This window comes from Galleria mellonella, unplaced genomic scaffold, assembly GCF_026898425.1.
Source record: "Galleria mellonella isolate WM207_F2 unplaced genomic scaffold, CSIRO_AGI_GalMel_v1 utg113, whole genome shotgun sequence".
NCBI classification, from domain to species: Eukaryota; Metazoa; Arthropoda; class Insecta; order Lepidoptera; family Pyralidae; genus Galleria; species Galleria mellonella.
Window position 1 is genome coordinate 1,259,638 of NW_026441975.1, and position 16,405 is coordinate 1,276,042.

A 16,405-nucleotide genomic window follows, 5' to 3' on the forward strand; every position below is an offset into this window, starting at 1 on the left:
AAAGTGATAACAATGGTTTCAGTATTAATAAAACTTGGTTGTCCTTCATTAATTGTCTTTTTCTTTATTCTTCTGGTTTTTAGAATTTTCCCACAACCTATCGGTACTGATATATTTTGGATTACTTCCTCTTCTGTCCAATCTTTAGGAATACCCCTCACAATTCCCATACGGGTTACATGGAAAGAAGGTATAAATGCCTTAAAATTATGTGTCTCTAAGTTACTATTATTTAAAAATGCATTTGCATTTTCAAAATTTGAGAAAGAAAGCGATAAACGGTTTCTTCCTATTCTTTTGAGGCTACCATTCACTATATTATTTATCTTATTAGTGTGTAAAAAGCGACCAAATGCAATAGGATGTAATGTAGTGTTATCATTAGGATGTGTTTCATTTTTTTGTACATGAACGACATAAGGTGCTATATCCTCGGCATTGTACAAAGTTCTGCTTAAAGTACTGGGTGGAGAAGCAGGTTTAACAGACTCGGTATTGTTTACAACTGGTATTGATACTTGAGTTTGATTCTCATCTTCAATACATTGACAATCACTATCTTTAATTTTAGATTCAAGGCCCTTGGTGTGCCTCCTTCGTTTTTTATTGCAATGTTTGCAAATGCGACGTTCACCACGTACTCGCTTACGTTTAGAACTTGCAACGCTAGAACCATCTGTGTCCATACTAGATTCACCCAATATATCAAAACTATTATTGAATGGAATAGTTATATTTGCAGACACCTGGGGGGTTGTCCCCCCAGGGTCTATAGGTGGATCCATAATGTCTAATTAATATAGGTAATTTACTTACCAATATTTACAGCAACAAACACTATTACTACAAAATATACAATTAAATATACAATCTAATACACAATATATAAAAAAGACTAATCCTTATATAAATAAAAATAAAATTAATTTAAAGAAGATCAAAAAACACTCCCGCTTTTTTAAACGTTTCCCGCGCTTTTTTCAAAAATCAGTTTGTCTATGTTTTCCTAATGAAATTCCTAATGTTACCGTATAACAATAACTTTAACATTCACATTTCGTTCTCCAAATTTATTATGCTTATTTTTTTTTTCACATAAACGATATAAAATTTTGTATGAATTATATTTTGTTTATATAAAATAATTTTCTGCACATAAATTTTTACTTATCAAAATTTATTAATTTTTGTTTTGTGAAATCACTAAAAGTATTTTATCTATAGTCATTAATCAAAGAAAATTGTAGATATTGAAGACTAGGCAGTATGGTCTCCGACCTTAGCCTGTTCCACAACGGAACAAACGTACTAAAAAAAAAAAAGAAAATTGTATTTTGTCTAATCATTGCATTATTGTGCCAGTTTCATTTATGAGTATCTTTTAATATAATTTCCTATCTTTATTATATTGCAAGAATTATAAAACAATAATGAATATTACATCTGCTGCAGGGATAATATCCCTGCTCGACGAACCTATGTCGGAAGTGAAAGAGTTCGCCCTGAAAAGGTTGGATAATATCGTCGACGAATTTTGGCCCGAAATTTCCGAATCGATCGAGAAGATAGAGATCTTGCACGAGGACAAAGTGTTTTCACAGCATCAACTAGCAGCTTTGGTAGCTAGTAAGGTTTACTATCACCTAGGTGCATTTGAAGATTCATTGACGTACGCGTTAGGCGCAGGTGATTTATTTGATGTGAATGCCCGTAATGAATATGTTGATACGACTATCGCAAAAGCTATTGACTTCTATACTCAAAAAAGAAAAGCCCTGTTTGTGGACAATACTGGGGAAGCAATTGATCCTCGATTGGAAGCCATCGTGAATCGTATGTTCCAACGGTGTCTGGATGATGGTCAGTATAGGCAAGCTCTTGGATTGGCACTAGAGACGCGCCGCATGGACATCTTTGAGGAGTCCATTATGAAATCTGATGATATTGCAGGTAATATTTTATTTTTTGTTAGAAGACTGGAAAATTATTTAATTACAGTGTTATTTTTCAAATTACATTAGTTTTATCTGATTTTGTATTATGAACTATATCATTTATTTATTTATTTATTTATTTATTTATTATAAGTTACAATAACAGTTTGCAAACAGAAATGAACCATTAAAAAAAACAAAACAATACAAAAATTTATCAATATGCAGTTTGCCAACCTTACATTGTAAACATCATTTAACACTAAGTTATAAGTAAACGTTATACATTTTTATAGATATACATTATATTACTGATTACAATTATGAACTTATTCTATCCAAAAAAAAAAAAAAAATCTAAACTTATTATATATAAACCTCTTAAACCCAATAGTACTCTGATGAAAGATATCGATTTTTTCGCTAATTTTGTTATACAATTGACACATTCGATGAATGGGATTATTATGTGAGACATTATTATTGGTGGACGGAATACCGAATAGCCGAGGATGTCTGAAAGAATGCTTACACGCAATCAAGTTCAGAGAAGCTGTTAATGATTCATTCAACAATCCATTTGCAATCCTAGAAAGCAAGCACAGATCACCAATTCTACGCCTCGTTTCCAAAGTTAAGAATCCAAAATACTTCATATGTTCCTCATAATCACATAAATTTTGTTTTAAATGAAATTTCCTTGTAATGTAACGAAGGAAACCAGCTTGTACTGATTCGATTCTATTTATATCTACTTTATATATAGGAGACCAAACTGATGCACAATATTCTAAATTACTCTGAATGAGAGTTTTATACAATATAATAAAAGTGTTAGGCTTTTTAAATGGTTTAGTTGTACATATTATGCATGTCTATAAATAATGGTTTCCAATTTTTAATATATATCCTTTTTCATTGTGTTTGCTATTTACATTATATATAAAAAATAATGACAACTCATTAGCATTGTAGTATAGGTTAGGGGTGGCCAACCAGTTGATCGCAACTGTTAGTCCAGTCAATTGTGACATAACAAAAAATATAATATTTTGCTAATCTAGTTGAAGATGCTCAGATGCATTGCTGACACTAATTTAAATAAGTAGTTACTAAGAATAAATTCCAGTTTTATGGCTTCTCTTTTAATATAATAAAAAGTACTACAATACTACATAATAGATAGATAGATACTTATTATTGTTTTCTCCAAAAGATTATAAACTTATTATAAATATAAACAATTACAAGAAATAATCACAATAATAACAATGGGCGACCTTATCGCTAAAAACAATCTCTTCTAGGCAACCTTTGGATGGAGAGGAGTAATTATAAACAAAACAATAATAATGTATTGAACTATGTTCTTTCATTTGAGATTCTAAGAAGTATGTTATTGGTAGATCGTACAGGCTTTTCTCAATAAACAGTAGATTTTGGGTCTAGTCAAGTCTGCCACCCCTGGTATAGGTCATATCATAACTGGATATCCATAATATTGTTATCTTTAACTTTATTAACAACAATAGTACATATTTCTTAAAATTTATAGATAGTGTGGTATAGTATTTTCTGTAATGTTTATAGTTTACTTATAGAGTGAACTACTATAGTGGCACTATCACTAGTGCCACATTCTATTTACTTAGCTAGATGTGGCTTCCCATTCCAATTAATAAAAATATTACTATTTTTAGATATTAACATTGTAAAAACTTTATTATTTTTTAATTTTAACAATAAAATGAAGTAATAAAGAAGTCAAATGTAATTAATTCTCTTAGAATTTTTCTTTCTTTTATCATGATAGTTTTGTTATCATTATTGTTACTTAATTGTTACAATGTTGTTTTACAATTATTACAATTTTTCTTTTCAGGTATGCTTCAATATGCGTTTACAGTAGCTATGAGCCTGCTTCAAAACAGAGGTTTCCGTAGCACAGTTCTTCGCTCCCTGGTTGGTCTCTATAGAGGACTTAATATCCCTGACTATGTAAATATGTGTCAATGTCTCATTTTCCTTGAAGATCCCTTATCTGTAGCTGAAATACTTGACAAGCTTACTCATGGCCCTCAGGAATCAGTACTAATGGCATATCAAATTGCATTTGATTTATATGATTCTGCAACACAACAATTCCTGGGTAGAGTTTTACAAGCCTTAAGGAGCACAGCTCCTATTCCAAGTGCATTAGGTGGGAAGCCACAACCTCAAGGAGGACCTTTTCCTGAATCCTCTATGGAAGTGGAACAGACTCCTGCTGAAGAGTCCAAAAAACCAGAAAGAGATATTGAAAATCTAAATGATGAAGAGAAGGAACATCAGAGAAGAGTTGAAAAATTAATTTCTATTCTGGGAGGAGATGTATCAATAGGCCTACAACTGCAGTTCTTAATTAGGTCTAATCATGCAGATATGCTTATATTGAAAAACACTAAAGATGCTATCAGAGTATCAATATGCCACACAGCTACAGTTATAGCAAATGCATTTATGCATGCCGGTACTACAAGTGACCAATTTTTAAGAGATAATCTTGAATGGTTAGCTAGGGCAACAAACTGGGCTAAATTAACAGTTACAGCATCCCTTGGTGTCATACATAGAGGTCATGAAAATGAATCCTTAGCTCTCATGCAATCTTATTTACCTAAAGAAGCAGGACCATCATCAGGATACTCTGAGGGTGGTGGCTTATATGCACTTGGCTTAATTCATGCTAATCATGGTGCGAACATTATTGACTATCTCTTAACGCAATTAAAAGATGCACAGAATGAAATGGTACGTCATGGAGGTTGCCTTGGTCTTGGCTTGGCTGCCATGGGTACTCATAGACAGGATGTCTACGAGCAGCTCAAGTTTAATCTCTACCAAGATGATGCTGTCACTGGTGAGGCTGCTGGTATTGCTATGGGTATGGTCATGTTAGGTTCAAGACATGCAGCAGCTATTGAAGATATGGTTGCATATGCTCAAGAAACTCAACATGAAAAAATTTTACGCGGTTTAGCAGTTGGCATTGCCTTCACAATGTATGGTCGACTTGAAGAAGCTGATGCCCTTGTTCAGCAGTTATTGAGAGATAAGGATCCATTATTGCGACGTGCTGGATGCTATACTATTGCTACTGCATACTGTGGCACAGGAAACAATGACTCCATACGTACATTGTTGCATGTTGCTGTATCTGATGTCAATGATGATGTACGTCGTGCTGCAGTAACAGCACTTGGATTTTTACTATTTAGGACACCAGAACAGTGTCCTTCAGTTGTATCCCTGCTAGCTGAATCCTACAATCCACATGTCCGTTATGGTGCGGCTATGGCTTTAGGGATTGCCTGTGCTGGTACAGGAAATCGTGAAGCCATTGGACTTTTGGAACCAATGGTAAAATTTGATCCTGTTAACTTTGTAAGACAGGGAGCATTGATAGCCTCTGCTATGATTTTGATTCAACAAACAGAAACTCTATGCCCTAAAGTAACTTACTTCCGACAGTTATATGCACAAGTAATTTCAAATAAGCATGAGGATGTAATGGCAAAATTTGGTGCAATCTTGGCTCAGGGTATTATTGATGCTGGTGGCCGAAATGTCACTGTTTCCCTTCAAAACAGAACAGGACATATGAATATGCTTGCTGTAGTAGGCATGTTGGTATTTACTCAATATTGGTACTGGTTTCCTCTAGCTCACTGTTTGTCACTGGCCTTTACACCTACGTGTTTGATTGCTCTTAATTCAGATTTAAAAATGCCTCAGATGGACATCAAATCAAATTCAAAACCATCCTTGTATGCATACCCTGCTCCACTTGAAGAAAAGAAACGTGAGGAAAGGGAAAGAGTCACTACTGCTGTACTGAGTATTGCTGCAGCTAGAGCCCGTAGACGGGCACATGGTACTGAAGGCTCAGCTAGCAGTGTCACTTCATCATCAACATCTAAAATGGATGTAGATGAAGAAGAAAAAAAACCAACAAAGTCTCCTAATCCTAACATAACAGTTCATGGTAAAACTGACAAGGAAGCTGGATCATCAAAAGATAACAAGAAAGAAGAAAAAGATGGAGACGAAAAAGAAGTAAAAGAAAAGAAGGAACCAGAACCTACTTTTGAGATTTTAAGTAATCCAGCTAGGGTAATGCGACAACAGTTAAAGGGTATTTCTATCGTTGAGGGCTCAGGTTTCGTGCCATTAAAAGACGTAACTATTGGAGGTATTGTAATGCTAAACCATTCTGGAGATGTGGAGCAAGTGCTTGTAGAGCCCGTTGCCGCTTTCGGGCCAAAGACAGAAGAAGAAAAGGAACCTGAACCCCCGGAACCCTTTGAATATTTAGATGATTGATAAGTTTAACCTCTTCGACAAATATATATATTATTAAAATTAATATGAGTAGAATTATAACAGGAAATGTATTGAACAATTTAACTAAATATTGATGTAAGCACATATATATGATACTAACTAAAAATTTATTGTGTTTCTTTCTCAATTAAATGATTGTCGAATTAATTTACAAGTGTTCTTATTTAAGTAGCTTCCTACAATTCAATCTAATTCCATAGATAATGTGAATAAGTAGAACCTCTATTTATTTTTATTTACAACATGTATCATATTAATTATTTATAATTATCCTTCATACTTGTTTGATCATTTTAAAACTAGATAGCTAGATATTCGTAGAGATGTAGGATGGACAGATTATACATAAAAACAAGTTTCCTTGGAGTTTAGTTCTTGATGGTTGCAGGTTTAATTCCCACTTAATATCGTCATTTGACTACTGACTGATAGGTAGGTATAATTTACAAGTTCAATTAAATCTTACACTTTGAAGGCGAGTCAGTATGTATTACCCATAATAACTCATAAAACCGAAAGTACTTAATAAAATTCTAAACTAACAATATTTATATATATAAAAGCTAGTTTCGCAGCTAGTTATGGTAACCTTAGATATGTAGTATGTAGCTCAATTAACTGACAACCGATAAACCCTGACAATTTTTTAGTACTTATTCATAACTAGCGACCGGCCCCGGCTTCGCACGGGTGCAATGCTGATACTAAATATAACTATCTACTACAGAATGTCCTTATAAACATCATTTACAGCTTGTCATTAGACTATACAAATATGATAAAGTGCTATAGGGCGAAGCGCGGCCTTCGACGCACTATTATATAGGCACGCGGAGCTGGAGTCTTTTCCTTAGACCTTAATATAAACATGCACATACCGCTTGGCGACCACAGCTCAATATTCCAATGCGAATGTGTTGCAATAACCGAGGCTGCTGCAGTTGTACATAAGCTAGGAATAAATGGTTATAGCATTAGATTCTTATCCGACAGCGCAGCAGTACTAAAAACATTACGAAACAACAAGACAAACAACAAACTAATAATTGAATGCCACCATTCACTGGATAGGATATCTTCCAATAACCGAGTTATCCTCCAATGGATAAAAGGGCACAGTGGATCTTATGGTAACGATGCCGCAGACGAACTAGCTAGAAAAGGCTCAGGAACGAGGGTGGTAGGCCCGTATCCACTCCTTCCTCTTCCATTCTCACAACTTCGAATGTGGATTCGTCAAAGATCCTCTGACATACAAAACCAAAGATGGATATAGGCTACTGATTGCAGACAATCAAAATTGGCCGTACCTATGTTGAATCAACGACTATCAAAACGTTTATTACATCTAGACAGAAAAAACCTCAAAACAATGATAGGGACAATAACGGGACATTGTCCATTAAACAAACATATACACAATAGGAGCCACAGACAGCCCTCTATGTCGAGGCTGTTTCGACGCCGAAGGAACGGCTGCTCACGTAATCCTGGAATGTGAGGCTGTGGCCCATCAACGTTTAGAAATCCTCGGACCGGTGAGGTCGCTCCGTGAGGCCTGTGAAGAACCCAGGAAGCTTCTGCGCTTCTGGACGGAGCTAGGTTGGCTGCACTAGCCACGACTCATACGCACAATGGCCCAAATGAGAGGCTAAGCGCGGAAAATGGAGTCCTTTTCACATTCACATTATATAGGCACGCACCGCCGGCGGCCGCGCCGGTATTGTCGCACTGCTATGTCCCTGCATTTTAAATCTGTAATATCTTCTGAAATATTCATTTAAATTACATGCTGTAAAAAGCCATATTGATCTATATTGAATGGACAATGTATTTAAGGTACTTAATTAGATAAAAATTAATGCTGTATTGCTTAAAATTACTTCGTAAATAAGCCATTTTTTCCCGTAAAATGTAAAGGATATAAAAAGGTTATTATGAGTTAATAAATAGAGACATAGAGAATAGACATATACCATCGCGGACTTTTTGGTGGACCTTTTTAAGACATTATTATTTTAATTTATCTCGTGGGGTTCAGGCAGCGTTTGCAATGTAAGCGCAAAAAAATTAGTTTATTTACGACATCACATTAGAGACCTCTAAATTTATCAATGTTTCTCTATAATATTATGCATGTATTATACATAATAAACCTTTCTCTTGAATCACTCTATTTATTAAAAAAAAAAAAAATCGCTTCAAAACCGTACCGTTGCGTAGTTTTAAAAATTTAAGCATACATAGGAAATATGGCTGTATGATCCTACCAAATTCAGATACAAGCTGCTTGTATACTTTCTACATAAACTATGTCGAATATATAATCTAGTAATGTAAAATTTGTCATTGACAAATAATTGACATATCAAACATTTTCTATAACTAACCTGCTATGAAATGAGAAAAATAGCGTCTAATGGTGTACCTTTCCTCGTTTTTACTAATTATATTTGCGTAAGAAGAAAGGACCCAAACATATGATTTTCAATTTTTATTTTGTCATTTCTTCTATGTAATTCTTTGTTCTTAGTATTACACAATAATAGTTGATATAAGGTTTATGTCAACGTCGACTGTTTATTTGCTCTGTGGTTTTGCCAGACTGACTATTTGACGGACGTCATCTCGTGTGGTAGGTCTTTATTGTTTCTAGTCATTTTTGACTTGAATTTTAATTAAAAATAAATAGGTGCATGCTTTCATATTCCTTTTGTTTTCGTGTTGTTATCTGTCATTTTATACCTATCTATAATATAAATATTCAAGAATTATAATACTTATTTAATATCTTCTGATATACTCTTTCTTCCACAGCTGTTAGTGAAAAATAATTCTAGTCGCTCTTAAACAAGGATTATTCAAGATGAATTGGAATCTCAATTACGGCGAATTAGCAGAGAATGTAGATTTTGTTAATAAATGTGAGAATCTGAAGGAAAATTTGAAGGACATACAAACAGTTCTAGACAAGTTGCTTCCATTAAAGCAACAGTACGATAAAATGTCTCTTCCCGCTCAAATTGAGCTAGATTTATTCTTAGCCTTCACATTGAATTCATTACATTGGATCAATTTACGAATACAAGGCGAAGATCCAACAAAACATCCTATAAAAGATGAACTTCAAAGAATAAAAACAGTCATGTTAAAATGGAAAGAAGTGAAAGATCGCGACAAACGGCCTACCGTGGACATTGAGGCGGCGAAACGATTCGTGAGAAGTGGTCTATATGATCCCTACCGAGCTACTGCTTTACCTCCAAACAAAAAAATGAAATTTAATGATGATGAAAATTAATAATTAATGTTTATATCACATGTAAGACTGAGCATACTAATTTAAATTTTAGTATTGTAATATCACATTATGTCTTACTATATAAACTCTCACCTTATTCTTATTTTTTAATTTAAATTTGAGGTATTTGCACATTTAGGAATTTTTAAGGGTCATTTTGTATACACAAAAATAAACATATGTTCTGTATTATAAGTTTGCATGTATTAAAACAATAAATTGTCTAAATATTTTTTATTTCAACATTACACAAAATTTAAATTAGGAATGTAAAGAAATTTAATAAATTAGCCTCATTAAAGATTCATAAAATTAGGATTTTTGTTTAAAATATAAGCCATAGGAACATACAGGCATTGTCACTAAGATTATAAATGAATATGATAGTCCATAATATTAGCACTACCCCAACATGGCAACAGTCAACAGAAATTGATGATCATCATTGCCTTCTATCTTTTTTTACAATAACAGACATATCAAGATCTATTTTTCCTATAATCTGTTGTACATATTAACCCTCAATTCCATTTCCCATATTGTTCATATGATTTAGAATTCAATATTTTTTTATACTTGACATTATTATTTATTTTTAGAATTATTTAATAAACCATATCTTTTTATTGAAATAAGTGTCAATAAAAACTTTTCAGTTGCTTAATGTTGCCTAATATTATTTATTTCCGTTACTTTTAATTTAGCAATTTCTAAAAAAGACATGCTAAGAGTAAATAAGCAGGTTTTCCAAAATAAAAAAAAAAATACAATTTTGTTCTGTTATGGCACATTACTGAGGGAACATGATATTAAATATTATTTGTAGCACATAAAATACATTTTCTATATAAAAGGAAATTGATTATATTTTTAATTACAAAAACAATTATTTTTCAACTTGTAATACTAGTCCTGCTGCAGAAATATTATCTCCTGCACCTGCAGTCAATTGTGCTTCTGTGCATATAAGAACTGGTGCAACACATATATCTACATTCTCATTACTTATCATTTCATCCCAACAAGCCACAGGCTTAGTGGGCTCAAAAAAGACCCTACTGTTATTATTGTTATCTGTAGTTGTAGAGAAACTATCATCAAGTAATAGTTTTGTCTTTTCTAGTGCTATAGTAAGATTATTACACACATATCTATGGGCAGTTAATGATGCTTTTGCAACAGCGGCTTCAGTACGCTTCCATGCTGAGTTTTTCACTGTTAATATTGCTTGATATGCTAATGTGTGTACATGAATACGAGTCAACTTTCTCTTGCTATCATACTGAACATTCTTTTGCCTTACAATCTTAAAAATTTTACGCATTTGATCTAAAGCTGTAGCAACACGTGGATTGGAATCTGCTACTACACTGACCCTACCTAATTCTAAGACACTGCATAAATTATCAAGTTCCTGTTCATTCATACCAACAGAATCAACAAAAGGTAAAACTTTGTTGGTAAGGTGCAAAAGAAGATCCAAGTCTACATAGCTAGCCATCTCAAAATGAGCAAGTGTTTTAAGAGGCTGTGATAATATTTGTTTCTTAACTAATTCAAGTCTTTCGGTTCTCAAATCTGTAACAAATCAGTAAAAATTGAATTTTATAAATATAATAATAAATATCATTTTCTTTTTTCTTTACAATTTCAGATGAATAATTTTTTTTATTATGTATTTGTAAGTATAGACACTGGTCAACAAAATTTTGTAACAAGAAAGGTAGTATATACTATTTATTTAATTATTTACCTTCCCTCATTATATTTAGTTTGATTATGTCTAGTTTGTATATAGATCTGGTTACACTTACTAGCCTTTTAACTGAATATTTATTAATTTCAGTATATTAAGAAAAATTTATATTAGGAGGTCTTAATAAGGCCAATAGTTGCGACATTATGCAAAAACTACTGCACCAAGATGGATGCGGTTTTCACAGTTGTATTCCTGAAGGTCTAATTTAAAATCTTGTACTTAATAAACATGGTTGCAATTTTTGTTTCCTGAGATAAATGATCCTGACAAGTTTTATGTTTATGATGAAATTATTTTGAAATCCAATAAAGAAATTTGACACAATTAATAACTAAGTTCTGTATTATTCTTTTAGTTTTGTAGTGTATAATTAGACAAAGTATTGATTTTTACATCTGTTGTGTTATATATGTTACAAGAAAAAAGATCTTGAATTATGTCTTTTGGAATTCCTATAAATTTAGAAACCATTCTCAGGGCAAGTTAAAAAAGAGAATCTCTTTATCACAAAAACACTAAAAGCTTCATTAACATAGTCAATATTATACCTGATCAATTATTTACCTTTGCATATAATGATAAAAAGCAATGACTAGGATGGCTTTTTAAATTTGAAAGAAAACCTTCTAAATTGGGTGATTCAAAAATTAAAGAGGCTATATTTGTAAAATGAAAGTCCTAAAAATTTGGATAATTTCAAAGATGACACTAAAAGAATCTACCATGATTAGAGAGAAACCATGTCAACTCAAATAAACTTCAAGTATATCAGTGGATTAATGTGAGAAACTACAATAAAGCATCCTTGAAACAAAATATAGAGAGAAAAATAACATATGGTAACATTACTATAATATATCACAATAATTTCATTTTGTTTATAAAAACTGAATTTTTCATAAATATTAAAAATATATTCCATAATAGTATTTGTATCTGAAATATCTAATATCATTTTTATCCTCAATTTTGTTTAATTTACTTAAACATAATTAGTTAAAAATTTTCATAATGTATACAAAACATGTTTCTTTTGTTGACCAGTGTTCTGAAAAGTTAATATTAACAGAATAATAATATTTATGCACAGATGTTTACCAATTCTCTGGTTCTATTTATTTCATGATAAAAATGTGTTACTATTATTAATAAATTTATAGCATTATTCATTGGATGTACTACAATTAACATACCTCTCACATCATTTTTTTTAAATGGATAGTTGTCCATCATCTGTAGTCCACTAATGACTAGTAAATTTGGGTTGAAACTGGGCAAGTGTTCACCAAATTTCTCCAAGGAACTTAAAAGAGGATTATTTTCATCATTGTGAAGTATATACCTATTTGCTCTTGGGGTTTTATAAATACCAAAAGTTTCATCTGCTTTATATTCCAGAATCATATGGACATCATCCTTAATATCTTCTTCATCCGCATTACCAACTATTTGGATACCACTTGGAATGTATGACTTAAGGGTTCCACTCATTTTTGCTGCTAAAAGTACCTTCCATCCTTCTAAAAAGAATCTTTTAGCCATGAGAGGAGCATTGCCTCCTATGGACCATCTAGAATCTGGTATTTTTAGAGCTTGTTCAATTAGTTCATCAAACAAATCCGAGTTGGACATAAATCTCCTGAAATATTAGAAGACAGGTTTAGTTTCATATTTTAATTAAAGGGTATTTTATACATTTATAAAATATATACTTTGTAATCACATTATTATATTAATGTGAAGTGAGAAGTGAGTTTATTTATTTGTTACCTTAACAGCTTAATCATTCATTATGAAATTTGGTATATACATACTATATACATATTATTTTGTATTTTGTATATAGGAGGGAAATGGGAGATATAGACTATTTTTTATCCCGGTCAGTAAATATATCCAAGTCACATAGATAAAGGAACAGGTAAAAAATAGTAAGTAATAGATTACTTTTATTCTATGTAGTAAACATATCCGAATCATATGGATGAAGTCACAGGTAAAAGATAGTAAGCCAAAAATAATATTATAAATTTACCCTATCTGCCTGTTTTCTTTCTTTACTAACAGTAAAGAAAGTCATATAGCATTAATATTATCACATAGACACATTATTTAGGTGCTTTAAAGAATTAACAAATTAGTAACAAGCAAAAAGTTACTTTTGTAACTAATTATCAGTAAAGTAATTACAAGATGTTAAATAATAATTATAATGGCATTATTAATAATTTGTATGCAATCATATATTTTAATGAGTATTGTGATAAACATATATAAAAATAAGCATGGATAGTATTAAGAAAAAATAAAATAAATTCTGAAAGGCTATCATTTAATGTAAACAGACCAAATCTTAGTTTTATTATTTTCTTTAGATTTTTGCATAAAGAAAAACTTACTCTGCAGCTGCTCCATGTTTGAAGAAATATGAAAAACTTTTCAAAAATTCTTCTTTATTTTTTATTTCATCAAAATGTTTAGGTCTTCCTTTCAGATCTCTATAATCTAGTAATGAGGTTGCGTTTACGAAGAGATCGTGGCATGCTCCGTACCCTAAAGCTACGTTCGGCTGTCGATTACCGACCCCTACTTTATTCTGGCTCTCCAAATATAATAAATGATCTTTGACTGGTGACAACCTTTCGTCTCCAATATCGTTTTTGCGGTAATACACTGCATATAGTACAATACAAAAGGATAAAATCGAACCCAACTTCACCGGAGTACCAGCCATTATTAATGAGATGAACTACTGAAACTATGAAATGGAATGCATATGCGTTATGTTTAAATAAAGAAAGACCACGTCACCTCATCTTTATAATGGGTTTAATTGAAAGTAAATAATTTATGAGACTTACGATACGTATTACGATTAATAAGTACGATAGTGCATATAGCGATACAGAGTAAAATAATCAAAATTGACAATGACGTTTAGAGATGTGCGAATATGTCAACGACGACAATTGACAAATATTTGAAGCAGTATGCAGAGTATCTACTGCAGAGTAATTAAAAATTATAATTTCGGAAATAGGTATACTAAGCCAAAGATTTCGACTTAGCACTAAGCTAAAATGATTAATAACTTATTGTTGTAAGTAGACAACTAGTAATCTAGTAAACATAGTTTTTTTTTAATCCACATGTTAAGGTAAGACCATAATCAACACAATCGGTAGGTGTAAATTAAGAACCCTATTAACTAAAATTCGTCTTTCTACTTCTACATATTTTTATTTCGAAATAGCAAGTTAAATCAATTTTTGTGGAAAAAAGCAATACTTGACATTTTTGCTCGTTTATTTATTTTATTTATTTATTTAAAGAAATACCAACAGCATATTGCATTATAACATATAAATATAACAAACATTAAATACATATAATACAATATTAATGCTCATGCCTATTATAGATATTCATAGCATCTTTCTTCTTATTTGTAATTGCATTCCAAATGGACGGTAGAACCATAAAAAATGATTATTAAAAAATATTTGTAATTAAGTTTACTTGAATAAAAAATACTCTTATCACATAGTTTGTTATCTGTATGGGTACTTTTGTCTTGTACTGCTTTATTTTGATTTGAGGTTTGGAAGAATCATCACCTTATCAGCACTTAACTGCCCACTGCTGATATGTTCAGCAGTGGCCAGTTAAGGACTGACACTTCCGCCATAAGGCGGAATTTGCCAGTAGCGATTATGCTTGGCAGGCGGGTTGGCAACCGCAATTAGGCTTTTTTTGTTGTTCTGCTGCCCATCCCTATACTGTTTAGTTCCCTTAGTCGCCTCTTGAGACACCCACGGGAAAGAAAGGGGTTAAAGTGTGAGTATGGTAGTGAAATTACAAAGTAGGGAGGCATATATCATTATTAATATAATAATTTTATATATTAGGGGGAAAGGGATTGTTAGTAATGGGTTCTAATAACCCTATTGCTAGCAATATACCCCGTCAGGTCGACCTCCACGCGATTCCTCCTGGAAATCATCATGGTTAATTCTTGTTGAACTCTTCATGATGGCCCAATTGACCTGCCTTCATCCTCACCAATCATCTATCACTGGTGCCTTGCTAGCGTATACCGATAGCGCAGGCGGGGTTACCATTCCATTATCACCCATTAAAAAAATATTATATATTGTTGTTATTATTATATTAGTTCTCAGGAGTGGCATACAACGCATCCCAAAAGCGTCACAGTGTATTCTGCGATGGGCATGGTTTTAGGAGACGGTTATCGTTTTCCATTAGATGATGTGTTAGCTTGTTTTTATTCTAAAAATCATAAATAGCTCTAAATCAATTCAAGGACCTTTAAATTAAAGCCATATTAATAATATTATACAAACACGATTATAGGTGGGCAATTCAATGACCGTGACAGAAGAATTTATTAGGTATGTAAATAAGTAACCACTTCATTTACTTTCCAATGTTTTCGAAAGCCAAAAACCGTTCCCCAAAATGGGTAACCGGTCGTATTCCTAATATGGAAGGATATAAGATGTTAAGAACTTTAGGCGTAAATATTCGTGTCAGCGAGAATTGTAATTACTTTCAGTTCTGTTGTAGCATAAATTATTTTTTTAATTCCATTACGTCCTTTATAAATATAATAAATTAGTACGATAGCTTATTTTGTGTGACTTATTTAGTATGCTGTAGGTACAATGACATGTAAGTAGTGTTGGTGTTTTTATTTTGTAAGTAAATAAAAATCTCCTTAGCAGATTCGTGTTTCTATAATAGTTTTTGACAATCTCGGTTTGAAGGGTAGTGATATGGCGTGAATTTACAGTGGAATAAACACGATTGGTTTGCGAAATAGAAAATGAGGTCTTGAGTATCGGTACCACTTTCCATCAGTCAGTTTGTTTGCCATTTAAGTTTATAAAGAAAAATTAACACACTTTTCTAAAACGTTGGTTTTGGACTTGGGTAAGATCGTGTTAATTTATGAAACACACTTTTCTAAATTAGCTTGGACTTGGGTGCTCTGGTTTCTCATAATAC

The 16,405-nt window shown here is 32.2% G+C and overlaps 3 protein-coding genes across 6 annotated transcripts; 2 read left to right on the plus strand and 1 right to left on the minus strand.

The window, feature by feature from the left end:
- Positions 1–1,296: 1,296 nt before the first annotated feature.
- On the plus strand, positions 1,297–6,464 carry LOC113513071 (26S proteasome non-ATPase regulatory subunit 1). The gene is made up of 2 exons (XM_026897058.3): positions 1,297–1,950; positions 3,817–6,464. The coding sequence occupies exons 1-2, from the start codon at positions 1,431–1,433 to the stop codon at positions 6,294–6,296; spliced, it is 3,000 nt and encodes a 999-aa protein (XP_026752859.1). The 5' UTR covers positions 1,297–1,430; the 3' UTR covers positions 6,297–6,464.
- A 2,293-nt stretch (positions 6,465–8,757) lies between these two features.
- LOC113512834 (nuclear nucleic acid-binding protein C1D-like) lies at positions 8,758–9,846 on the plus strand. Of its 2 annotated transcripts, none has more exons than XM_026896766.3 (2): positions 8,758–8,952; positions 9,135–9,846. In XM_026896766.3, exon 2 carries the CDS (start codon positions 9,184–9,186, stop codon positions 9,616–9,618), a length of 435 nt encoding a protein of 144 aa, XP_026752567.1. In that variant the 5' UTR covers positions 8,758–8,952; positions 9,135–9,183; the 3' UTR covers positions 9,619–9,846. The 2 variants fall into 2 exon arrangements, with proteins under 2 accessions (XP_026752567.1, XP_026752568.1); XM_026896767.3 differs by having other exon boundaries at positions 8,896–9,009.
- On the minus strand, positions 9,838–14,327 carry LOC113512833 (ADP-dependent glucokinase). Of its 3 annotated transcripts, XM_026896764.3 has the most exons (4): positions 14,239–14,327; positions 13,777–14,135; positions 12,571–13,016; positions 9,838–11,196 (listed from the first exon to the last, which is right to left on the minus strand). In XM_026896764.3, exons 2-4 carry the CDS (start codon positions 14,109–14,111, stop codon positions 10,505–10,507), a joined length of 1,473 nt encoding a protein of 490 aa, XP_026752565.2. In that variant the 5' UTR covers positions 14,112–14,135; positions 14,239–14,327; the 3' UTR covers positions 9,838–10,504. The 3 variants fall into 3 exon arrangements, with proteins under 3 accessions (XP_026752565.2, XP_026752564.2, XP_031766847.2); XM_026896763.3 differs by having other exon boundaries at positions 13,777–14,293; XM_031910987.2 differs by lacking the exon at positions 13,777–14,135 and having other exon boundaries at positions 14,189–14,279.
- Between the last annotated feature and the right edge of the window lie 2,078 nt (positions 14,328–16,405).

Excerpts from the sequence above, each read along its gene's own strand:
- LOC113513071 (XM_026897058.3), top strand. The coding sequence starts at position 1,431 with ATGAATATTACATCTGCTGCAGGGATAATATCCCTGCTCGACGAACCT. Across the intron at positions 1,951-3,816 it reads GAAATCTGATGATATTGCAG|GTATGCTTCAATATGCGTTT; the intron begins GTAATATTTTAT and ends TTTTCTTTTCAG.
- LOC113512834 (XM_026896766.3), top strand. The coding sequence starts at position 9,184 with ATGAATTGGAATCTCAATTACGGCGAATTAGCAGAGAATGTAGATTTT.
- LOC113512833 (XM_026896764.3), bottom strand. The coding sequence starts at position 14,111 with ATGGCTGGTACTCCGGTGAAGTTGGGTTCGATTTTATCCTTTTGTATT. Across the intron at positions 13,017-13,776 it reads AAACATGGAGCAGCTGCAGA|GAGATTTATGTCCAACTCGG; the intron begins GTAAGTTTTTCT and ends CTAATATTTCAG. Across the intron at positions 11,197-12,570 it reads TAAAAAAAATGATGTGAGAG|ATTTGAGAACCGAAAGACTT; the intron begins GTATGTTAATTG and ends GATTTGTTACAG.